Source organism: Pygocentrus nattereri, chromosome 5, assembly GCF_015220715.1.
Source record: "Pygocentrus nattereri isolate fPygNat1 chromosome 5, fPygNat1.pri, whole genome shotgun sequence".
Classification (NCBI taxonomy): Eukaryota; Metazoa; Chordata; class Actinopteri; order Characiformes; family Serrasalmidae; genus Pygocentrus; species Pygocentrus nattereri.
Window position 1 is genome coordinate 7,865,783 of NC_051215.1, and position 27,185 is coordinate 7,892,967.

Here is a 27,185-nt window from a genome sequence, read left to right on the forward strand (position 1 = left end):
TTTTTAATCCCACAACTGGGAAAATTCCACCACCGCATTTAACCCATCCGTGAAGTGAAACACCACATAGATACTAGTGGGCAGTGAGCACACTTGCCCGGAGCAGTGGGCAGCCCTATCCACGGTGCCCGAGGAGCAATTGGGGGTTAGGTGTCTTGCTCAAGGACACCTCAGTCATGGACTGTCGGCACTGGGGATCGAACCGGCAACCTTCCGCTCACAGGGCCAGTTCCCTAATCTCCAGCCCACGACCGCCCACGACCACCCACGACCGCCCACGACTTCTATTGCTTTTATGAAACACAGTATTTAATATATTTTAATGTTAGCAGTTCTTTCCACCAAATTATAGTTACTTAACAAGCAGCTTGTGGCTACATCAGAGTAACAAACTCTGCTTACTCGCTGCACAACTGGCAGTTTGTTCTTCAGCTCCACAAAGACCAACTGACAGTTTGGGAATTTAGTGTAGTCTCATCTTCAGAGTCCGACCACATCGGCTGTCGGTCAAATCAGATGTTAAAAGTGTCCGTTTTCTGTTTGTGGTAAAGTGAGAAGTAAAAACGTTCAAATGGCTTGAGCGTCTCCTACAGCTGTCAAAGTCGTTGCTTAGCAACGGCGTCTCAGCAGAGTGATACAGTGTTTGTGAAAAACCTGTGATGTTATGGTGAAATAGCTTGTGTGGCCAGAACTAACTGTTGTATAATTATGTATAATTAACAGCATTACAACACTGCTCCTATCACCACAACTGTAAAGCCAGTACAATGAACCATTTCACATCTAACCACCCTGAATGACTTTGTTAATATCTCCGCCACTAAATTATGCAAGAACAATTTGTGGAATTCCTCTTTTATGTAATAGGATTTTAATCCAGGTAATGTTGGACCATTTCTATTGGTCCATTTGTCAGAACAGGTTCACACAATGTAGATGGTACCTGACATTTTCCAAAATTAAAATGGAAAGAATGAACACGCTTACACAGTTTTGATATGACAGCAGTGATATCCAGAATACAGAGGAACTAATGACTCACAACATGAGGCAAATTTAAAAGGTTGATTCTTATGATAAGAAACACCCCAAAACTCAGTTTCAGTTCACAAAAGAAAAAGGGCTCAATTTATTGTTTATGACCATGCACTACTAGGATTTCTGTCTTCTTCACAGTTTGAGCAGAACCCAAAGTGCTCAAAGTCACATGTCACATTGCAGTGCGGATGTTTACAAAACTAGAGTGTGCTTAAAATGCACCAAATGATCAGTTTTATTTTATACAGCTGGCTCATGTTTAAGAGGTACACAAAATAATGACCAATCACATCAGAGGTGGACGAGAGAGAGCAAACCAAACTTCTAAACCAGACTCAATCAACCACCAAAGGTTTGTAACTGCCTTCAACCCATAAGGCTGACTGAATAAGTGGAACCATCTAAATGTTAGATCCATAGCCACAGCCACAGCTATCTGTCTGCTCAGGAGTCCAAGAGTGTAATGCTATCTCTGAGTGAGTAGGATCCACCCATCACGCAACACAATACCAGCAAATGCGAGATTCTGTTAGCTGACATAAGAGAATGGGCAATTAGTGTTCTCCTCAAAGCGAGTTCAGCTGTCCAGTGATGTTGCATTGGGGTCAGTTTAAAAAGATTCAGGTACTTCGTGAGCCTCAGAGGAAGTATGTGCCAGCATTCATCCACCAAGCTTCGTACACTCTTAAAAAGATGGTTCTTCAAGGGTTCTTCAGTAAAATGGTTTTACATTGAACCTTGGACACATGATTAAAGGGTTCTTTGCACCATGAAAATGTTCTTCAGATTGATGGAAAATGTGCTGTAGATGGTTTTATACAGAACCTTCTTGAAAATGGTTCTGTATGGCACCAAAAAAGGCTCTTCTGTCGTTACAAGCTTGACATTGTAACAATAGAAGAACCATATTTGGTGCTAGATAGAACCCTTTTCAAAACTGTTCTATATAGAACCATATACGACATATTTTCTATAAATCTGAAGAACTCTTTCATGATGCAAAGTTTTAGATCTTTGAGAGATCATGGTTCTACATAGCACCATTTTCTTTACTAAAGAAACCCCCCGAAAGAAGAGCTATTTTTGTTGCTATATAGAACCCTTTTCAAAAAAGCTCTACATAGAACCATTTTCTTTTTTTAAGAGTGTAGCATTGCACAGCTGGGGAGCTAGCAGCTTGAATTTTAAAGAGGAGTCAAGCAGGGCAAAGAAATAAGACATCTTGGAAACTACATGTTCTATTATCATGATTTTAGAAGCTGGGCTGGAGAATGCTTATTATTAGAACCTACAAGTTCTATTTTTGTGCTGTTTGGGGAGAAGTGTGTTGTTGTTTGAGCGCAGTAGTGTGGCTGTATATCCGTGTACTCAAACTGAAAATACAGAGCACTGTATTACTCCATATGCATGACAGGGGGCAATAAAGTAGCGTTGTACTGCAGAGACCATATAATTTATCACAACATTAATTACATGTGATTTTCATGCCAATTACATTGTACGACATTGTGTTACTTACTGCAGGCTATAGTATACACAAAGATTTAGCACACACAAATGAAGCCTAAAGCCTCAAAATGACACTAGAGACAAATGCAACCATCATTGTGATTAACTCTTTTTTTACACACGAGCACACACACACACACACACACACACACACACACACATACCTTCTAAGCTGCTTATCTTTCTGGGTTGTGGGAGGAGCTGGAGCCTATCCCAGCAGTCATTGGGTGGAGGGCAGGATACACCCTGGACAGATCACCAGTCCATTTACAGGAGAAGGAAAAAACATATTTTACTTTTAAAGTTAGTGAATGGAACCAGACTTCCTTGGTCCATTTATCAAGAAATTTACACTTGATATAAAGGGTAAACAGGTATTTCCAAATTATGTCAAAAACTGAAAAATGACACAAGGTTTTGTTCCGACAGCGGTGATATTTATCTCTAAAAATTAACAGAGCATCATAATTATTAAGGAGCTAGTGCACAAACCTCCATGGACGTTTGTTCTGATGACAAGCTTTGTGCACTGATAATTCATTCAGTATATCAGACAAGCTAGACAAGGTAGGTTATTTTTAATATGCATCATTTCACACCATAGATAATGTTAAAGTACCTTCTCAGGGCCAAACTAATCTTGACTCTAGTGGACATGAGTGATGGTGGCAAGAAAATGTCACTTGAAGTAGCAACGTCAAAACAACAGCCATCCTCACCTTGTTGTATAATGTGTTGCCACAATGGGGAATTTTCACTTCCGCATTTAACGGAAGTTAAATTCACTTCCCATCCGTGCAGTAAAACACCACATACACACTAGTGAACACACACACTAGGGGGCAGTGAGCACACTTATCCAGGGAAGTAGGAAGCCCTGTCCACAGTGCCCAGGGAGCAATTGAGGGTTAGGTGCCTTGTTCAAGGGCACTTCAGTCATGTACTGTCAGCTCAGGGGATCAAACCAGCGACCTTCCGATCACAGGGCTGGTTCCCAAACCTCCAGCCCATGACTGCCACCAAAAAAAATCACTTTGCAGTTGCATTGGCCGGGAATTATCTTATTGCGGCTGTGATTAACTGTGGTAACTCTCTGACCATCATTACAAGGGACTGATCAAACAATCAAACAGCTTACTCATCAGATGTGAAGAATAAGAAGTTAGCAAGTTACCAGGCTATGTAGATACCTTTCTTGAATTTGGTTTAGTCATTCACACATCCAGGTACACAGCACTTCACAGCCATTCCTCAATTAAATTGTTTCTTAGATAAATTAAAAAGCTATATAAGACATATAGTTCAACAACTTAGGGGAGAGTTATAGTAATGACAACGTGGTTGTATTTATTTGCCCATAGATCAGTGGCTAGGCTAGCACACAGTACTGGTTGACACAGGGATTCCCAGAGGCTGTATAAAATATTCTTGCTGGGTGTTGTAGTGACAGAAGACAAATGAACAAAAATATTAAAACAGCATAAAACTGTGGATTCAGTCAAACCTATGAAGTTGAGGGATGAGAGGCTAAGCTGCCTAACATATAAATAACACTATAAATAACATAACAAACTCTAGGTTTAGGCCAGAAAGGCAACAGGTTCAGCAAAGACCCAGCTGTTGGCAACTTGTATTACAGACGGTAAGAAAAAACAGAAAGATATATTTGTAGGCTTGCATTAGTATTTAATGATGGTGGTATTAATATTCCAGTATTCCAACATGCCAATACTGCACTGCTGCATCATCCTAATATTCCAATATTCTACTGTATTCCAACATTTCAATAGTCCAGCTTTTCAAAATAATATATTTTAGCATCTATTTATGTGTGTGAGTGATAGAATTAGATAAATAAGCTCATCCAATGTTCACTATTCAAGAAAATTCCATTCAGATTGCAGCTTGTAATTTATTGTTTACTATATTAGGTTTCCGAGTGCATTCACTTTAATAGTCTGCACTGCAGCACGAGTGTGGTCCTTAGATTAATGGCCTCCAGCTCAGTAGTAGATCAGCACATGTTTAGTGGTGATGGTGCCACACGGGGACTGGATGTGCTCCAGGTGTTCCCCCAGGTGAGCTCCACCGCACTGCATGCCTCCATGCTGGGTACTTAACCAGCATCAATATTTACCCAGCTGCATGAAGAGGCATTAGTGTGCAGGCTGTACACTCAAAGCACCAGCCAAAGCCAAGCACAGCAATAGCAACATATGATATTAGACCAATGAAAGAGTGCATTTGCCTTTATTTGCCCTTTCATACTCTCGTTTTCCTGTTATTGCCCTCTTCCAACTCCAGTCATATTCCAGTCCAACTCCCCCAAAACCTCAAAACTCTTAGAATGGGATTTCACATAGAGAGATAGTTTAGAGAAATGCAGTGTATTTCATCCACTTCCAATTACATTTACACCATCCTTCTCTCCTTCAAATCAGGTTCAGTTTTCTACATAATTTGATAATACCAGATGTCTATTACATTATGCAAACATACCATGACAAAATAAGGTTAGTTACATTAATTTAGATTAACAAATAAAGAGTGAGTGCACTGATGTTTCAAAATTTCTGCATAATTCAGTCTTTACAATGTAAACATAAAACATTCAGAGCGGTTTGATACAAAATCCACCGTTCTAGAGAAACATACCTGTCAGAATTGGTCACAGTTGTGGTGATAGGTACCAGGCGTTTTGATGTCTATACTGCAAATTTAGCCATTACATTTACTCTCAGATACAATCATTGTCCCTACATATGCCTTCCAAGTGTTCTATGCCATGTTGGTAGTGGTAAAATGGTGGTAAATCTGATCATTTTTTGTATTCTTATATTTTTGGGGTAAAATACTTTACAACTCCCTGAATGTACCACTCTACAATGAATGAATAAAAAAAGTCTAGTTTAATGGTCATAACCATATTGCAAAACTAGTGTAAAACGATGTCTCAGACATCAGGTGACACATATGTAAACATTTAATATAATACATTTGTGAGCTTTTAGAGACATTAATTACTATGAATGTATATATTTTTTTACTTCTTAAAAGGACCATATCCTACTTTTTTATTATATGTTTGTTTTCCCCTGAGGATCCAGCTAATTTGTGTAGCTCTATGAACCAAAATAATCATAATCTAGCTTCTAGTTTCCAACCTCTCCTTATCCCTTAGAATTAAACAGGCTGCTTTTGTTACTGTGCCTTTAAGACTGATATGTAAATGAGCTCTGTTCCGATTGGCTGTCCTGCATTGTGACTCATTTTAAAAGCTGAGACACTCTTAAATGGGCAGAGCTCAATGGCTATAGGCTGAATATGTCATGTTTGTCAAGTTTATCTTATCTTGAATGGTGACAATAAAATATTTTTGAAAGAAAATTTGAAAGTAATTTTGTGACATCACAAACAGTGAACTTTGTCTCAAATTAAACTATTTTACATTTTGAAATTTTAACAGTATAGTAAATATTACATCAAACTTATTTCCAAAAACAAGGATAATGTGTTTTTCCATGATGTGGCCCATTTACAGATTTTGATTATGCAGAAATTTGAAAAAGAGTGGTTTTCCATCTGTAAAGTAAGATAAGATAAGATTATTATCCCACTGGGGGAAATGTGCATTGTTACAACAGAATAGAGCAGTAAGTAGACAAAGATGTGCATCATACAAAATACAGATTATAAGATATACTATAGAAATAAATAAATAAACAAGGCATCTGTTAGCAGAAAAAAAAATATAGAATTAAGATACTATACAAATTTACAGTTTACACATGCAGTTGTATGGATTTTGCACATTTCTGAGCAGGTAATGACTGGATATCGCACAGAAATTGTAGATATTACACAGTAATAATTACAGACATTGCACAGAACTTGTGTATGTATTGCACTTCTACCATTCTGTCAGCAGCAGATATTGCACATTAATTAGAGGTAGGATAATACGTATAAATTATTAAAAACAAAAACAAATACCTGCCAAGAATGCCTATTTCCTGGCTGTATCCTGACGTAGCTCTGAGCTGTGTAGCTTGCTTATCTCTGGATGTTGTCACTGTGAAACTAACAGGAGTTAAAAAGAACAAAATTGTTACAACTTTATTGCAATAGTCTTACGACCTCTCGCTTTATCTAGGGTGCTGTGGGGTCAGTAACGTGATATTAAAACAATGAACTGGTGATGGAGTTTTAAAAGCATGGAGAACAGATCCAATATAAGCACAACTCTAACACAAGAAACAAAGCCTTCTGTAAATAGAATTAGGGATTGTCAGTTAAATCAGCTAAAGCACAGCCCCCAGCACACGAGCTGCCGTCTCTTGTAAAACAAAGTTAAAATGTGAGGATTAAACACCAAAGCTTAAGCACATCCCTGATACAGGGGACGCTTTGTTAGGGGTATGCTGGTAAAACACTGAGACTAAAGTAAAAGCACCAGGGGAAATTTTCACCATTTTGTATAATTCAGTTATTGTGATGTAAACAAAGTCATTCAGAGTAGTTTCAAGCAAAATGTTTAACTGTAAATAAACTTACTGTGGCATGCGCCCGCCCTCCGGGCCCCGATGACGGCAGAGAGAGCCGGCACGAACGTGGGGCCCAAACACTTAGCGGCGACAAACCTCAGTGAGGCCGCTATGTTTGACCCAGGCGGCTGAGGTGCCAGCTGGGGGTGGTGACAGGGAGACGTAGCGGCGAGTTCCCTTTCCCTTTCAGCTCTGGTTTAATGAGAGCCACCTGATTGTCATCTGAGCGCCTTTAAAAAGGGCAGAGATGGAACAGAGCGAGAGAGGGCCGAGCAGCAGCCGCCTCAAGATGGGAAAAGCTCGAGGAAGAGACTGAATAGTCCAGCCAGCTTGAGCCACTGAAAAGTGGCTGGCTTAGTGTTTGCTTTGTTTGTTGTGTTTATTTTGTGGGAAAATAAAGAAACAGAGGTCCTCCTTACACTATGTTGGGAGCAGACGCAAACAGGAACAAATTACATGCTTACATGTAACAAGTAGTAATAATTAACACTGATGACTTTTACAGTTTGATACAGTTGTTTATTTTCATGTCTGCATCAGTGACTTTTTATAAATAGCATTTTATAAATAGCTCGAAAATCTGCTGCTCAAACATCTCCTTAGTTTTTCCTCAGGACTGTTATTACTGGCACTGCTGTGTGTTGCTGGAATTGTCATTACGTTTCTACATATGATAGATCTATAATGAGCGTATTTCATACCAGTAAAAAGAATTATGGAACATGTTTTATGTTTTTGAAGTAAGACAACACAAACATCCCACAGGCTTCAACAGGGCATAGAATTGCAGGTATGGTTCAAATGTTTCGGGCCTTGTACAGATACAAGCTTAAAAACAGATAAATGACTGGAGTTATTGTATGATTTATGATTGAGTTTGACATAGTCTAAAATTCTTTAGCATTAAATTGTTATTCACCTTTTAGCTTAACAGCTCAGGCCTGGCTGTGCAAGAGAGGGGAGGTAAAGCAGGCCTAGGCAAAGTATAGAGCTATGTTGCTCTATGTATGTATATAGGCTTATTATAAAACATTTAGTAGTTTTCAGTAGTTTAGTAGTTTAGCATTATATTAAAGGTTCTAACAATGGGTATGATATTTCATCACTGCAGGCCTATGTAGTCACAGCAGCAACAACATAGCAATAAGCATCTCATGAGGAAAGACAGATTTGGAAATATTGAATTATTCCCTCAATGCTAAAGATGCCATAAACTACTTCTTTAGTGCTGTAACTTTGCCTTACAGTTAAAGCAAGCTGGCCAGCTGGCAATCAAACTATGAAAATTAAAAGCGAAATTGCCAAAACTGTATATTTGCTTTCCACAGTAAATGTTACTTGAAAAGTAACCTGTGATAGCAGTCATAAGGAAGGTACGATGGGGAAATATAAGCGAGGGAAAATGTTAATGTTGGCAAATTATAATAAAAGTGGGGGTATTGGTGACCTATAATAAAAAGAGTTTTAGTGAGCCTTTGAAAGCTCTACTCAAAGAAGTTTTTACTGTGTATTTATTTATTTATTTACTGTCTATTTGTTTATATTTATTCTTGTTGTATGTCTACACCTTTATTATTATTACTGTACTGTGTTGTGTGTCTGCTACTGGCTGCTAAATTTCCTTCGGGATCAATAAAGTATCTATCTATCTATCTATCTATCTATCTATCTATCTATCCGTCTGTCTGTCTGTCTGTCTGTCTGTCTGTCTGTCTGTCTGAAAGCAGTAATTATGCGCTTGGAATGTTTTTTTTATTTTTTACATTTTAATTTTTCGGCACGGTGGTGTGGTGGGTAGCGCTGTCGCCTCACAGCAAGGAGGGCCTGGGTTCGATTCCCCGGCCGGGCGGCCAGGGTCCTCTCTGTGTGGAGTTTGCATGTTCTCCCCGTGTCTGCGTGGGTTTCCTCCGGGTTCTCCGGTTTCCTCCCACAGTCCAAAGACATGCAGTCAGGCCAATTGGGTGTGCTAAATTGTCCCTAGGTGTGAGTGTGTGTGAGTGACTGTCTGTGTCTGTCTGTCTGCCCTGCGATGGACTGGCGATCTGTCCAGGGTGTATCCTGCCTTCCGCCCGAAGACTGCTGGGATAGGCTCCGGCTCCCCCCCGCGACCCTGACGGAGAAGCGGCTTAGAAAATGGATGGATGGATGGATTTTAATTTTTTTAAGCGAGATGATTAAACTACTCCTTTAATACCATTCATGTTAAAAACTACTCGTTTAAAAAAATCTCTTCCTTTAATGCAAACGAAACGTGACGTAAAGGGGGCGCGTACGGACACGCCCATCGTGCGTCGTCACTAGCTCACGTCAGGCACAGCCTTCCTAAGGTCGCTGGTACAGAGTGTTCACAGTCTGTTCAGTCCATCTCGTTCTGACCTGTGTGTAACTGACTCGGTTAGGCCGTTAAAAGCTGCTGGACTAAGAATATTCCGTCTGAATAAGTAACCGAAGACATTAATTAGGTTCAGACACCTTGTGAGGCCCGGCTTTGCGTTTTAGGTTAGCTCGCCGGCTAACCCGTTAAGCAGGCGGCTCCCATACTAGGCTGTAAGTTACCGTTAGCTACCGCAGCTAAACGAGGAGCAGCCTGGACCAGAAACGCCGACCAGTGAGGGCAGGTTTCAGAGCTAAAGTGACAGGAGACAGAAACCATGGGCTCCAGAGCGTCGTCGTTATTGAGAGAGGAGGACATCGAGGAGATTAAGAAGGAGACTGGATGTAAGTTGTTAAGGCGCTGTAACTATAGCTACATTGTCGTTTCAGCTAAAACTCTGTCAGCCGGTCGCAGCTAGTTAAAGTCGGCGTCATATTTGCCGGCTTCTTGTGTGAATTTCCCTGTTCCATCTTAAGTCCACAATGGACTTGAGCTGGAAATGGGAAATTCTAGCAAGAAGCTGGCGAGTAGGAAACCAACTTGAGCCTCGTTGGTTGGGTAAGTTACTGTTAGTCACGTTAGCATGTTGGCTAACACCATACTACTAATGCCCGGTGGGTGAAAGGGTTTATGTACCACAGCCAAGTAAGTAACGGTCGCTTCTAAGTTAAATGTCCTTATTGAACGACCAAATGTGGGTAAAGTAGCCTAAAATGACACACTATTAAAAGTAGTTTAATTACCCAAGTAGAAGTAAAAGCAGCCACCTTCAACCGACTTGAGTAAACCCCCCTCTGGTTCTGAGTGCTGTAACGTTAGCGCTGCAGCATCTAACCTAACTTAGCTATACGCATAGGAGCGTAAAGGGGGAAATAAATGTATGTAAAATAAATATATATAATATATGGACATGATTTAAATGGTTAACATGTCAGCAAAGTCATGTTGGCTTGTTGTCAAGTGCTTCGCTTCAGAGAAACTCTCCGGGTAAGAATTGGCTGTGGCTAACTTATGTGGCTTATATCTGCTTGTAGTCATCAGGACCCCTGATTAGTATCAACACCATTGTAAAGAAACCAGAGTCTCTAAGTTTTTTCTACAAATGCACAATTTTGCATCAAACCAGTCTTAATGACTTTGTTCATCTCAACCTCTGAGTTATGCAGAACTTTTCAAAACTCCCCTTTACGTTTCTGGGCTCTATTCTTCGTTTGGGATCCTTTTGGTCTAAAATCACAAGCTGAAGTTCAGATTTAAGAGGTGTGAGGAATTGTTAACTGTGACTTAAATAGAACTGAGCATTCTTTTCTTCGCAAATATACCAGAGGTGAAAGCATCAAAAATGTTTAAATACATGGAGCTGAGTAAATGGAACTCTTTACTATCGCCCATACGGCAGTGATCATAACAGAAATCTACCTACACTCTATTCTACACGTATCCTTAGGGCACTTATTGTGAAAGTTACTTTTTGCAATATATCTAGTACAGCAAATCATGCAAAGATGACTATTCATGATTGTGTGAACTTGCCTTACAAGGAAGTTCACTTTGCATTATAATGAGTGGTTTAGACGGTAACCTTACTACTTGGGATTACACCAAACCGTTTATGTCAAACTACTGTTGTTTCTTACAAAACTAAGCTTCTGTCATTATCTTTAATTCACAATTTGGCGTCTAAATCCAGGAAACAAGCTGGGATGTTTTACCATCACTTTTTGTGTGATATTTAGCGCAATTTTTCTGTTATAAACCCAGCGTTTAGATCTCTGATCACAGATTCTTTTCTTGGTGTTTTCCTCTAAGCCTCGACATGGCTGAATCTGGCCCTTTGACAAGTTCTCCAACGCTGTAATCTTCAGTTGTTATTCGCGTGATTGTGGTTTGTTGCACCACTCCTTGCTGACCAGTGTCGTGTGTCTCTCAGCTGTCCTTCCTTTAATTGTCACATTGAGGACAGAACACACCAGATTGAAGCTGTGAGTGCTGTAGTGCTGCAGCCTGAGTCACAAGCTTACTATTATTCAAGGGAACCGTAGATGACTGGTGTGAAATGGTGTCATTATGTGGCTCAGTGTCCTATTTTTTTTTCCTGTGGGCCTGTTCCCTTTCACATTTAGCATACTTAATTATATTTTTAGAATGATTAGCTATCATTCTACTTGGGACTTGCTTATTCACACACCTGTATAAAGTGCTGGAAGATATAATCTTTACTGAGGCTGAAAGATTTGAGAAAGATATCTGATTGCGGTTTTTCTGATCAATATTGAACTGCGATTTAAATTGCAATTAGTTTCTATAAATTTAAGTCTAAGCCTGTTATTTTGGCCAAGAAGACTGGAACATCCACTTTTTCTGGCTTGAGACTTGAACTGAACATGCCAGACTGCCAATTATGTGTGGTTGCGATGTCACAGGTTGTTTGGTCTTCTGATTGATCTAATTCATCCACAGGCACTTTACAAATTCTGATATTAGCTTAACCTCTTCAGCTCCTTGAGACCACCAGTGGTTCCAAAACGCACTTGTCCATATTCTTCATAACTTTCGTATTTCATAAGCTACATTCAAAAGGTGGGTGTCGTATGAGGCTGTAACGGTCTTCTTTTCACTCAAATAGATGGGTGATGTCATTTTAAACCCTTATAATAAAAGAAGCTGAATTTACCATTTTTTTTTTTACTGAAAGTCGACCTATTTTTCCATTTTTCTGGGCTTTAAACTATAAACAGATGGCGTCTCTTCAGTGATCTGCTCTATAAACATAATTTTTCTGAAATAATACAAAGAGCGTCTAAGATTTTTGGCTTTCAGCAGTAAATTGTAAGCATATAGCGATATGTGTAGATCATAAACCACGGTCTGTTAATTTGAGGGGAGCTTTTTTTAAAAATACGTAAATAAAATATGAATGTACGTTTATTTAATGCAGGTACTAAATAATTTGCCTTATGATTTGGTCATGTGAATTCAGATGGAAAAACCAAAATATACCCTGGGGAATAAGAGGTTAACATTCCCAAATTAAGACATCGCCGTTAATAAAAAATGGCTATAATTAAAATTGCAACTCTGAGTGAATCACGGTATCAGGGAGGGTCTTTGAGGTAGCTGTGCGTTTTTGCTCAGTGATGGCTGGTGTGGTGAAACATCACATTATTAGTTAATATTATTTTCCCCACTCACTGGTGCATGGTGTGGTGATGTAATCAGAACTTCTGCTTTTACACATGACATGAGTCATGTCAAGTTAACGTCAAATATCGAAAACTTTGATAGTGTGATTTGTAAAATGCTGATCTAAATATTGTGAATCATTAATGTTGACCACAAATGATGCCTCTAAAAGAAAGCATTCTATCTCAGTACTGTTTTCTTTACTCAAACTAAAGTGTTCTTATGTTCTATTGCTATTTTTTTTCCTCCCATTGGGGTCTTTTTCTGTAATGGTGAACCAGTTTGCCTCTGGTTCTCACACAGTTTAAAAGACTAACCTTAAGTCGCGTAGAGATGATTGTAAGCCTGTTCTGTGCTTATTTACTAAATCTATTTGTTTGCCTTCCTGTCTGTTGCAGTTTCCCACAGTCAGATCACTCGCCTCTACAGCCGATTCCACAGCCTGGACAAAGGAGAAAACGGTGCTCTCAGGTATATACACACACTGTACGGTTTAATCAGCTACGAAGCTCAGCTGTGAGGTGATGGATGAATACCTAATAGGGGAAGTAATGATGGCAGTTAAGCCAAGAGCAGAGTTGGGAAATCATTGCAGCTGTCTTTAGTTTCAGGAACAAGACACAAAAGGTGGTTCATGATTATCCTGCTCAGAGGGCTTCTGCGTCAAAACCTCTTATTGTAACCAGAAGGTTACTGTGTTTAAGAATAGCTCATTCATTTCATTTGAACAGACACTGAAAAGGTTAAAGTTTCGTAGGCCGTTAATAAACACTGCTGTGTCACGCATAGTGTAATTATTGTTGAGACAATAACGTCTGGGAGGGCGTCTGCTGCTTAAGCAAAGTTTTGTCTGTAAAATGTGCGTAATTGTCACTTGTGCAGGAACAGGCTCACTCACTAATAGGGTTGGGAGGTATACCAGTCTAAAAGTGAATACCTGTAAATGTTGAGTTTTTTTTTTTTTTTTTTTTTTTTTTTTTTTTTTAGTTATGTTTAGTTAACTTAATTATGTTGCACTCTGCACTGATGGAAATAATAAAGGTGCTGTGCAGGTACATTTTTGGATCATCAAGATACAAGCAATGTAAATGTTCCCTCAAAGGTACAACAGTGGTTCTAAGATCCAGCTGTGCTCCTTAAATAAGCTCACAGCATGTTTAAAATCTTTGCACCTTATTCTCACTACCTCTTGTCCAGAAATGTGTGCTGTGTCGGTGCTGCACTGTCCTGTCTGTTTACTGTGTCTATTGTCTGTTTGATTTATCGTGTTTATTATATTGTTTTTTTTGTTTGCACACGATGTCTGCACGTTTGCACTTGTACTTTGTGTTCCTTGTTGCACCGTGTTGTTCCTGGAGGAACATAATTTCACTCCACTGTGTACTTGTACATAGATGGAATGACTATAAAAGCCTCCTGACTTGACTTGACTTGAAGCTTTTCACAGGTGAAAAGTACATATTTGTAGCTTTTCGTAACCTAGTGTTTTAAAACAGAACAATAAAATGAAAAGCCTGCAGATGAGACCGGGTGTGTTGGGTCAATTTCAATACAGTTATGCTCCATGACTAAAGGTATTGAGATGTACCCTTGAGGGTACCACCCTAATGAAAAGAGGGGCACTGCCCCAGTGACTGCTTCATATCTTTTTATTCTTTGAATTCTTTATCTTTATCTATATCTTTTTATTTTATGAATTGTTGTGATTGTTTTCATATATTGTGATATGTATATCATTACCGTCCATAGAGAATATTGTCATAAATTAGGGACATGCATTCAGACTAACTGTGATATTCGATTTATTTTCAATTATTCGATTCAGTCATTCTCACAAAACTACATTAAAATGTCTTTAAAAATTATCTTTGTACTCTTGTAAACTCTCAGGATGTGAATTAAAACCACAAAATGTGGCACAAGTAGGGGAAAAAAAACTTAGTGGGTGTGAGTGGTTTGTGGTAATGAGATAAAACTGTGTGTGTGGGGTGATTTTTTTAAAAAAGATTCATTGTAAGTGGTTAAATGTGCATAAAGGTCAAATTCATCCTGTACTCAGTTGAGCATGTTGGGTGTCACTGTACTCACGGCTCTTTCAGTGTGATTTGGAGAGCATCAGTGCTGTGGAACCAGCGACGAATGCTCTGAGCTGTTGGAGGTTCACCACCGTACTAACAGTCAGAAACTCTGTGGCCTCCTCTTTCACTTGATATGTGATTTGGTTCCAAGGCACCTCACAGTTGTAAGACTATGGCACTTTGAAATCAGATGAATCTTTTTGAACCACCCTGCATGTCACATAAATTGGAAAATGTTCTGTGAATCACTTTAAAATCAATGAAAACATTTCATGTTTTAATTTTTAATTATTAATTATTTTTAATTATTTAACCAGGCATTGCTGTTTGAATACTCAAATACAAGAAAACCATTAAATTCCATTTTAATATTTTCAGGTTGGCTCCCAGTATTTGTGAGAATAGCCCAAGAGAAGTGGGTACTTGGATTTAAGGTGTACAGTTACTTGTATATTACATTGTGAAATTGTCAAAGTCCTTTTCTTGCCAAAGTGTTTCCAGGGCTGAGCTAGCCTGTGTTTGCACAATCAACACAGTGCATTGCTTTGCATGAGAACTGACCTCTGTACATTGTGGCTCATCGTTTTATCTTGAGCTGTTTTCATGGGTTTGTGTAATCTGGGTCCAGTGTTTGTGTAGACTGCTGTAAAGCCTGGCCTTTATCAAATCTCAGTGACTGAAACAATGACCAGGTAGTAGAGCCTCTGCTCCATGTACACTTGGCCTTCTGTGGCTTTTTGCATACAGCCTGCAGGTATAGTATATTAAGTTTTAGGAGAACCGGAACAGCCTGTTTTGAGTGAAAATGGTAAAAGACCTTGGGTTTTTAGAGAAATATACTTTAAAGTGTTACTTCAGAAATATCTTCCCATAAAGTTTTAGCTCTAATCAGATCCACCTGATTCTCCCATTCAGATAATCCTGAAGGTTTTATCCACTCAGTCAGGTGTTATAATAGAGAGTCTGTAAAGAATTAAAAGACTGCTTGGGGAACTGTTATCACTAAAGAGTCAATGGTTTTACCATATAATGCACTGTTATAAGACTCTATGGGTGGATTCCTGCAAATGGATTGAGCCTAGTCTTGGACTAAAGTGCAAGGCCAACAATGTTTCCACATTAAAAAAAACCTTATGTAGTCAAGGCTTAAGCTTAATCTGGATCTGGGAAACCAACCCTACTGAAAAACAGTGAAACATGTTTGTAAAAATTTGTTCAAAACCTTTTTTGGCAAACATGCTGTGTTTGTTTTGGAGCCAAATTTTCATAAACCTTCTCACTGTGTGCTTCCATACTTTTGTCCTGTATCGGATGACAATTACCTGAATATTTAGCATGAGTGTTATAAGAATTATTACAATTGTATCACAACTACACAGCATTTCACTGTTACAATGTCTTGTCTGTTCATGAGAGCTTGGTTCTTGTAATGTGTATAGTCTCACTGAATCATATCACGTTGTACTTTTGTATTTACTGTCTAAACAGTTCTAGTTTCTCTCTGTTCTCCTTTGATGATCGTGGCATTCCCACCAGTGTTAGCTCTACTGATGAATTGGTGTGGTCAGTATGCTGGCATGCAGGTTATACAGGCTGATAACATTGTTTGGGGTGAAAATAAAAGCATGCCGTTCCAGACAGTCTTTTTTTTTTTTTTTTTTTTTTAAACATGGGATCAGAAAGCCTGGTGGCTAATTCCAAATGGTTTTTGCTGTGTTAATAGTAAACAGGATCCGGAGCTCTGTGCCCTTGTGTGAGGCCGTTTATGCTACATGGTAAATTGTTTCTCTGCGTCATTGTGTTGAAGGTGACTTGATTGTTCATTAGTTGTCAAAACAAAAGACTTATTTGTAAAAATATAAATTAAGCGAGCCCATTGTTACTCAGCCACTGCTGACTCTGGATATGAAATTATACAGGACATTATAGTGAAGTCTGCGTGTACTGTATTGTGGCCTACTCTCACTTTTAAAATACAAAGGCATTCACTGATTTTTATACAGCTATCATGTCAGTGGCATTGTGCACTGATCATAGCTAGGGGTGAGTGATATGATCTCATTTATTTGACAGTGTTTTGCGTTACCTTGACGATAATATATATGACAATATACATAATAATGATGATAATAGCGAAGTTTACCTTAATGTGCTATTCAATAATGTAACATGTTTTATCCAACAGGACATAGCAGAAGCATCAACAAGAGAGCCTGTTTTCTAAAGAAAAGTAGTGATGTGTACCCAAACTGTAAATATTGCTGTGAATCAGTTCGGGCTGTTGGGATATAATTTGTTTTGGGATGAGGCTGTTTGTGCTTCACAGTTTTTGGGCTTTTCACAGTGTCTGCTATATGGTAAAATCCATTTGGGACTTTAGCTGTTAGTTCAGGCCATAAATGTCAAAAAAGTAGGAAATAATGCCTGTATGGTGATACTAATTTCTATTAGTGCCCCTGTGGGATTTCCAGCAGTATGTTAGCACTAAGCTTGTGTTAGATCACATGAACATTTTTTGGCCATTGTTGACTAAAACCCTGGTATCTGAAACTTGTGAAAGACGTTTCTTTTTTTTTTGTAACATCCAAATATATCCATGTTTTATTACTTATGGCTAACTTATGAATTTACAACTAGCTTATTTCACCTTATGTTTCATTAAAGAGCCCTGGCTTAGAGCTGCTGCTGTTTTCAGTGTCTATTAACTTGTTGAAACCTGGTCAGGATGCCGCTCATATTTGCTGACCGTGAATTATCTAGAACTTCCAGAAGGTCTGAAGTGATGTTTTTTTTTTTTTTATAACACAACAAAATAGTTCCCTTCTAGTAAAAACAATGTTATAAAACATATGTAATGAAAAACATGTAGTAAAATGATTTATAACTGCATAACTACCTGCAGTATGTGTAGACTTTTCTGTTGCCACTCATCATATTTTTTTCAGCCACATAAAAATGAATAAAGGCACTTTGCACCAGAAATTCTCTAACAATTCTCCTTCTTTCCTCTGTGCCGTCCTTTTCTCCTCTGCTCAGCCGTGAAGACTTCCAGAGAATTCCAGAGCTGGCCATCAACCCTCTTGGTGATCGGATAATCAATGCCTTCTTCCCTGAGGGGTAAGTAGAGTGTAATTAGCACAGCCCTCCTACACAAGACGTTAACCGTCTTTCAGACTGTATATATATGACCAGGGCCCAGAGATTTCATTGCTATTATGAAAAATGTTCTAAGACAGAGTAATATCATGTAGTGTATTTCTTTATTATGACCATTTTTACTCCACTCTCTGGGCCTTTGTTTATTAGTTTCTGACTGGTTGATTGTGGTTATGTTTGAATGACCATGTTTTGTGAGACAGCCTGTGAAGACCGTATCATTATGCTCCCAGAAGGAATGGCATGTAGGCGGAGTAATTCTAGCTGTTGATTCTAATGGTTTCAGATGTTTTTTTGGGTCCTTCTGGGATGTTTTGGTTTGCTGTGGTCTAAGTGAGTGGTTTCCCTCAAGATGTAAAAAAAAAAAAAACTTATTTTCCATGGGTGTGTCAACAGAAGGCATGTGTTTTCCAAAGGGCATCTAAGTGGCCCAGTTAGATAGGCAGCTAGACAGAACACTTCTAATTATTTATCATTTTAGAAGCATGGTATAGTGCAGAGGTCACAAACCCCCAAATGTTAAGAAGAACCATTTTGTTCTTTCAACAATAATCAAACCACCTTGGGAACTGTAACATTTTACGGTCTTGGCTGTAAATATGTCTCAGTATGCACTAATGTCCTGCTACAGGCTAAAAAAATAATAGAAATAAAAACACAGACTTGCTTTGCTCTGCTTTATGCTTTAGTTCAGCTGTAGCCGCTTTTCTCACATCTCTAGCAGGAAGCTTTTCCTCGAAAGTAGAATAGTTTCTTGTAAAAATGTTTCTCTCGGTGTTTAATTTTTTATGGCGCTGAAGTCAGCTTCTTTTTTTTTTTATTTTCTGTTCCACCTTAAATGGTGCCTGAAGTGCCAGTGTTTGACAGTTTCTTGTTGCAGATTAAACGTAACAAGAAACCAGCTGAGTGCTTAAAATTCAAATAAGTCCATTCGTCTCCAAATTATTGATGTTCGTCTAATCTTTCTCTTTGCCTTTTCATTAGCTCCTAGCTGGAGCTGCCTATAGTGACCAGCAGTGTGCGTCCCAATCTTCAGGGTTAAGCAGTGAAATAGCAGTTATATATTAACTCCAGTGTTTAAAACCATTTATTGTTAAAACTGTGTTAGAACATTCCACAGAGCTTTATTGTCCTATAAAGGAGGATTATGTTATTTTTACTTAAAAATCTAACTCTAATCTAAAGAGGAGTAAAGAGCTGCATGTTGCCGACTCCTGGCATAGTGAATGGAGAACGTTGCCTGGTGTTTATGCTTAACAGTATCTGTTTTTGTTAGTGCTGGAAGTTTTGTTGTAATTGTTATGATTTTTTTTCTGTTCTTCTTCCTTGGATTCTTAAGATTATTTTTGCAAACCTTAACAGTAAGTTGTACAGAAGCGAGATGATCCCAATCGGCTAAAATGCAGCGGTTTGTGTTTTGAGCTGTAACTTCAGAACCATGGATTCAGAGAAATTCAACTCGGCTGTACCTATTCATTTTCACTTGAGCGATTTTTGGCTAGTTTGTATAATATACAAAGCCCACTCAAAAGCTTGTGTTGTCACACTGTTCTTTTGTCTACTGTGAGGAAAGCCCAGACTAACATGATGTGACTTTTTGTGTATTTAGTAGATATGACTTTTGTATATTTAGTACACTAGTCCTCTGATGATAGTTCATGTCCTCCTTTGTATCTTTATCATCCCTCAACTCCTACAGTGAGGATCAGGTGAACTTCCGAGGTTTCATGCGAACGTTAGCACACTTTCGGCCAGTGGAGGACAACGAAAAGAACAAAGACCCAAGTGCTGGGGAGCCCCTCAACAGCAGGAACAATAAACTGCTCTGTGAGTATGCTTTGATCATCAAGCCTCAGACTGAGCTTTTACCAAAGCCCTAATCACCATAAACCTATGAGTGGGCTTCCTACATATAGTTTCACCCTGTGAAATGTGAATATGTGGTGGTTGGAAACAGATCCCCACAAATTAAAGTAATATATAAAACAAATCTATCATTATAGCAGTATATCATTGTATTGGTCAGTATGTTAATTTATTATTCGTTTGCAAAGCATCTGAACAGTCAAAGATTATTCCATGAAGAGCACAATTTTTTTAAATAATACAAATTTGCATTTATATGAGTACAAAGTATTTTATAATGGCTTTGAATGTAGCCTTTTGATTTTAGAACAGTTTTATCAACCTTATATGATTTAGGAAAAGAACCTTTGGTGAAAACTGAACAAATGCTAAAGACTAACAACATCCTAACATGATAGAAATGTGTGCTTGTGTACTGATGTTTGTATTTGACCTGTCAACAAAAACCTGAATGTGCAAGAGGACACAAATTACTGACAGCAATGAAGTCATTTTATTTCAGCTTCTAAATTTGTTTAACCTGTCATGTACAGGCATAAAACCATAAAGCTGTGCCGCTGCATAACAGTCTTGTTAGGATGAGCCCAGATTTCAGCAGTAACAACTGGGCTTTTTTCAAGGAAGCATTGTTTGTTTGTTTGTTTTAAAGAGATTTAGGCTTATAAGGTTCCTGTACTTGCCATACTTTCAGCTTCACTCAGCTATAGTGATCGCCCAAAGTGCATGTTGTCTGAAGGCGGTCATTTGTCATTTAATAGGACATAAAGTGAAAACAACTAAGCAAACATTCTTTGACTTGGTTTAAACAGTAATGAGCAACAGGTCCGTTGGACATTTTGGCCATAGTGTTACATCAAACTTCCCAAGGCTTATATTCCACCCTGTGCTGTAGAAATTTGAAGAACAGCTAATACGCAAGCTGTCTTTTTTTTTTTTTTTTTTTATCAAAATAGATTTTAAATGTATAGATTAAATGCATTCAACATTGTGTTGTTGCACAAAAGTGGGACATAATCAAAGATTATCTATAGGGTTAGAGTGTTAACTGGTGCAAGCATCTAAGCGTTGGTCGTACAGTCAGGAACATGAATTTGAACCTCAGCGATGCCAAAACCATCTCATCCAATCAAGAGTCCAAGAGAGCGCAATCGTCCTCCTTCTCGTTGGGGGGATATAGTGCCCCCCCCCCCCCCCCCCCCCCCTCCTCCAATCACCCAGTGGAGTGCTACCCAACACAGGCCTCTGTTTGGTGCTGTAACTTAATTAGCAGTTGGTTTTCTCTTCTGAGCGTGTTTAGCTATTAAATAACATTTTGTTAGCAGCAGTTCAAAAATATGCTTCTTTTGGCCAAATTGGGGAGGAAATCGTTGAATTTTTTAAATAAAAATGTACCTTTTTACATTTTGTCCTAGACACCCTCGTTACATTACTGTAGTATCCAAACTGTAACATAGAACACATTAGCTTGTTTTATGACTATTCCGTGCAAGTATGGTATGTCAACTTTATAACAGTTGTTATTCATGAACATCTATTTCTGTAAAAGGGTGTGTATGTTATAATCCATCACCGAGAAGGTAGTGACGGGGAATATTTTAGCTAGGTATTCAGGTGTGGTCTTTATCCCAAACAGTAATTATATAACTCCATTAGTTGCACAAGATTCCAAATGTAAAAAGGGAGTAGCACTGGTATTATCACTGTCAGGCTGTCATTGTTTTTAATACGGTTTCATTTCTGTATTATTCTGAAAAAAATTACACTATGAGTAGATTCAGTAAAATGTATTTCCCGTTTGTAGTAGTTTATTTTCCTCTGATTAGGGGACACCTATATGGACGCTACTTTGATGTAGTAAAATCAGTGAGGTACAGTGAGTTTTAAAGCACTTCTCGTAGAATGCAGAGCACATGCTCTAAAGATAACATGCTCTGTAGAGACCATTTATGGCCATCAGAAATTACGTGCCTAAAGGTTTAAGACTAATCCCGCTTGAAATTTTGTTAATGGTGGTTCTCAATAGGGCCTGGAATTTCTATAGCAGTTCTAAATCGTTTTAAGTCCATGACTAAGACTAATGTATTCACAAACCACCCTTAAGTGTCCACCCATAAGCTTATTAAGCACCACTGTCTCCTTGCTTAATCCTTTCTAGAATAAACTTCTTTTGATCATTGACAGTTGTTGGGCCCAAATGTCAGAAAGTCCAAAGTGGTAACTAAACAGCAGAAGATTAAAGTTCTTCATTTTTAATGTAAGCTTATATAATAAGATTTTATTTTGTCATTTTGGATTGTATTGGTCTAAAAGCCCTTAACTTAGTGAGTGCTTATACTGTTTTTTTTCTTCCTGGAAATACACCAGTCACTCTAGCTTTATTGTGAATATGACTGGTGTTTATACAGCCTATCTTGCCTAGAAACAAGCCCATAACAATATAGTTCTGCTTTACTGTGTTGATCATTCATCTGTCATCTTTTTCTAGTTGCTTTCCGCCTGTATGACCTCGACAGAGATGATAAAATCTCCAGAGATGAGCTCCTCCAGGTGAGCAGAGATTTTTATTGCTTTTTCTTGCTCTACACGAGATTGCTTGGTTCAAGCGGATAATCCCCTCCTAGACACGTGAAACCGGCTATTCAGTAGAGTGCAGGGAGAGGATGAGAGAAGGGACTAACTGAGACTACGCACAGACACTCCTTATTTTCCACTGAGGGCACTATTTCGCAGCAGTAACACAGAGAAAAAACATGAATATAACAATTATAGGGACATTTCCAGTAAAATTTAAAGATTAAATTAAGATGTAGGATCATTAACTTCAGTTTGTGTGTCGTAGGGACAGTCGTTTCCAATATTGCCATTTTTAAACAAAAAAAGTTTGAATATCCCAATGAAAATGTTTTATATTGTAAGGGAGCACAGTTCATTTATCATGTGTTTGTGTGCAGCAAGCATACCTGATTATTTGGTTCTTTGTCTTTTAGGTGTAAGTGATTTAACACTCTCCTAGTTGAACTCTGATAGCCACACATCCAGCAAATAAATCTGTCTTTTATTTATTTTTCCTTCTTTATTTAATCTTCTCTCAGAAATGGCCATGTTGCTTAGCATGAGATGCAATATCACTGGGTTGTTTAGTTAAAAAAGACAGTAAATATCACATGTTTACATACATTTACATTTGAAAGACAGTTAACACTTTATATGCAGCAGAGACACTTTGATCACCTATATCATTTATCTTGTATTTGTTCTAATGTTACAAAAAAAATAGTGGCCGTGTTTCCCAATATAAAGTTTGCACTGACTGTGTTCAGTCATATAAAATACATTTTAAAATCTACAAAATTGCAATTTTTTGGAAAAGTGATGATCAAATTTCAGACAGACATTGAATGATGAAGTTACATTATACATAAATAAAGCAGTTATTTAATAATTTTGTGTTTCCAGAAATGTAACCAGCTTATAGTATTTCTATTTACACTGTATGAGTCATCATTGAAAATCATAACAGTAAATATGAATGACTAGTGATTCCAAACTTTACGTAGCGTAAATTCAATGTGTAACTTTTGCGCACGTGTGTTCTCAGGTGCTGCGGATGATGGTTGGCGTGAACATTTCTGATGAGCAGTTGGGTAGCATTGCTGACAGGACCATCCAAGAGGCAGACACTAATGGAGACATGTGCATCTCATTTAGCGAGTTCATTAAGGTGACTTACCACATACCACCAGTTACGTCAGCAGTATATAAATGCCCTTAGGTGTGGAACTCAAAGTCGATTGGAATTACAGCCATTTGTGGTTGGGAGCTCATCAGAGCATAATCATACCTGCTCTCACAGCCATGTTAATGATTACACAACATCACTTTTGATTATACAAAGAACACCGAATTTTAAGCCTTCCTTTACATGGTTCACACATATGGGCTTGTTCTAGTGTTCTGCTTTGTTAACCATTTTCAATTCCCTAGGCAACTCAATTTAACACAGAATTGTCTTCTTTATTTTCTTTCTTAGTAGTGATGGATAGAAAATAGAAAATTGTTTTATATAATAAGAAAGGTATGATGAATACCTTAAGTGCCCACAATGGATGCTCTGGTGCCTAAGGTCATACCTAAGGCAAGCATCTACAAGAGGGGTATAAAGCCCTTGAGCAGTGGAGTGATGGAGCTCTGTCCAGAAGCTTTCAGATGAGCTGTAGTAGTGTTTGTGATCCAGAACTCATCATCCAACATCAACACCTGACCTCACTAATGTCACTGAATGCAGTCAAACCTCACCATCCCACATAACTAGTGGAATAACTAAATGCGTTGCTTTGATTTTTAATTGCTTTGTGCTTGCTTAAAACATGCAACAAGTTAGGTGAAAGTTCTACAGCGTAAATCCAGTCTAACCCCAGTCAAACCTCTGTCGAGGTCATTGTTTGTATCCTATGTCCAGCCTGTGGACACCACCTTTCATTTATTTAATAAGATTCCACCAAAATATTAATTCTGTCGAAATGGTCTTTGAGTACAAGGACATGTTTCTGAAGAGATTAGAGATAAGATAATCCCCTTGTATAAGGAAGGGGAAAATAAGTATGGAGTGCAGGAGTCTCCAAAAGTGTGTGTGTGTGTGTGTGTGTATATATATGTATGTATATATGTGTATGTGTGTGTGTGTGTGTGTGTATGTATGTATGTATATATATATATATATATATATATATATATATATATATATATATATATATATATATATATATATATATATATATATATATATATATATATATATAAATGGATCTGAAAGCTGTAGCTGTCAAGAAGCAGTAACGAGAAAGGGAAATGGACAAAAAGAGGGAAATCTGCACTGGAACATGATATCTGACATGTGGAGTAAAGGTTTTATGGACTGATGAATCCAAATTTTTTAAACTAGGATTTTGGAGTGTGAGAAGTAGAAAATACAGTCAACTTCTGAGACTGGACTTTGGAAGATCCTTCCAGACTTCTTTGAAAAACTGAAAGCAAGTCATTCGAAAAGAAACGAAGCTGTAATAAAGCCAAAGCGTGGACACACTAAATACTGAAAATGTGATATGTTTAGTTGTTGATGCTCTTCTCTGATTAAATATAATGACTTTGACTGAAAAGTAAATAAATGAAATGGTCTCTGATTTTTGCACAGTACTGTGAATATACCATTATATACCAGTGGTAGATCATTTATGCAAGCTAAATGTTTTGTTTATACCCTGACGAGTGGTTTTATCATACATGGTCTTGTGTCTAGAGTGTGTGACTTTGTCTTTTTCTTCACTTTAAGGTGCTGGAGAAGGTTGACGTTGAGCAGAAGATGAGTATCCGCTTCTTGCACTGAAGCAGCTCCCTGCCTACAACTGGACTGAACTCTGATTGGAGGCCATCCGTGGCAATATAAGCAAGACCACCTGGTCCCTCGCATTTTGGGCTGCTCGTCCTTCTTCACTCCTTCTTTCGACAATGTCTGCCGATGTTACTTTCGTCATTTATTTTCGTTGTTTCTTTCAAATCGCTTCTCAAACTGTTGATCATAGGGAATATTCATGTGCTTTCGATTGTTTTCAAACAGTCACTATGACTATTCCCTACAACGTTAAAATCGTATTTATTCCGGACCGCTCCCTGTTCAGATCCAATTCTCTCGTTTCGTGCAATACAGTGTAGATAGAATGGGCTTAGATGGCAATGACGAACATTTTAATATGGGTTACTGTTGTGGATTTCAGCAGGCAGAAAATACCTCCGTCAAGGCCAAACCTTTCCCTTTAAAGATAAGCGTGTCTTTAGTTCTGTGTCTTGTCTGTGTAAAATGAATCGTCAAATAAATAAAAAAATATATATATTTATTTTCCAACTTTCCCCCCGAACAATAAATGAACAATGACCTGCAAACATATTTTATATCTCTGTTGTGCCCACATAAGATAGAGCTGCTTACCAGAGTAATAGTGTCATTCCAGTGTGCTCGAATGCTTCCTTGTTTCCTTCTCTTAATATCAATGTGGCAACTGAGGTCATGAGATATATTTGGGATGTTTGCACAGTCCCTTCACAGCCCAACAAAGGTTTCACAGTGACCTTCAGCCATGTACTTCTTCCTGTTGCCGCTGGATAGAAGGAAAAGCGAGATCAGTAAAGGAAGTTATCTGAAGATACTGAGACAAAGGTTGTTTGTTTTTAGACATTATTGAAACCTTCTTTGAAATTCTAGCTGTTCTAGAGCATTCCAACACTTTCTTGCTTGCTTTTGCCATCTGTGGGTTCTCACCAAGTGCCATGGTATACTTTTTCCATGGTTTTCTGCACAAACTAGGAGACTTTTGCAGCCAAATTGATGGTCTCTGTTAAAGTTGTTTTTTTTTTTTTTTCCCCACTCAGGTTATATTCATGCTATGTAAGCTATAATTAGTTGTAGTGAACTGAATGCCATTGGCAACCAAGTTTGATGGCCTTCTGACTGTTCAGTTCAAGTGGCCATTTGAGGCGACACCAAATTAACCACTTTCTATTTTCGCTTTTGGAGAAAAAAATGAAGGTTTAACCTTCTAGACCTCGGCTGGTAACACTGTTATTTCAGTTATGCAGTCAGTGGCTGATAGAAGAAGAATGCCTCAGCTGATCGCTGGCTAGCTTTGCCCGTGAAACCAGCTTTGCACCCAATACTTTTAGTTAAAGTATGCCCGCAGATTACATCCCAAGCCGAAGACATTGTTTATGTAAGAGTAAGCACTATTGATTCGTCTTTAATTCTGTCACTGTGTATTAATCCAGGGTGCTTCGAATGAAACTCAGCAGGGCTTGCTGTTTCTCTCTTTATGTACAGGTCTGTATAACGTAGTGGGCAGTGCGCCTGTAGCAGTAGTCGATTGGTGTTGGTTGTGTGTGACGTCTCTTTAAGAGACAGAGGAAGCTCTACAGCAGCACTGGACTGGCTCTAGGAAGCAAATCAGTTTTATTACATTTTTCTTACTCAATGTGATTAATGGATCATATGCTCTGTGATGAGCAAGGAAATTCTAAAACGTGGTGTGTGACTATCGAATAAAAGTGCCATGTTCACCTCTGTTGTCCAGTCATTTCAGCACAGTTGTTACTTTCATTTGAATGTGGTTTAAATATGAAAAACTATTTTTCTAACATCTGATGTAAACAGTTATTCAGAGTGTTTGAACATCATGACCACCTCCTTGTTTCTTCACTCATTGTCCATTTTATCAGCTCCACTTACTGTATCGGTGCATTTTGTAGTTCTACAGTTACAGACTGTAGTCCATCTGTTTCTCTTTCAGTGGTCAGGACCTCCGTGAACCCTCACAGAGCAGGTACTATTTGGATGATGGATCATTCCCTGCACTGCAGTAACACTGATGTTGTGGTGGTGTGTTAGTGTGT

General features: G+C 38.3%; 1 protein-coding gene across 1 annotated transcript; it reads left to right on the forward strand.

Annotated features, from left to right (window-relative positions):
- The first annotated feature begins 9,392 nt into the window (after positions 1-9,392).
- On the forward strand, positions 9,393-26,852 carry chp1 (calcineurin-like EF-hand protein 1). The gene is made up of 7 exons (XM_017695459.2): positions 9,393-9,809; positions 13,047-13,119; positions 17,763-17,843; positions 19,582-19,709; positions 22,234-22,295; positions 23,347-23,469; positions 25,078-26,852. Exons 1-7 carry the CDS (start codon positions 9,743-9,745, stop codon positions 25,129-25,131), a joined length of 588 nt encoding a protein of 195 aa, XP_017550948.1. The 5' UTR covers positions 9,393-9,742; the 3' UTR covers positions 25,132-26,852.
- The last annotated feature ends 333 nt before the right edge of the window (positions 26,853-27,185 follow it).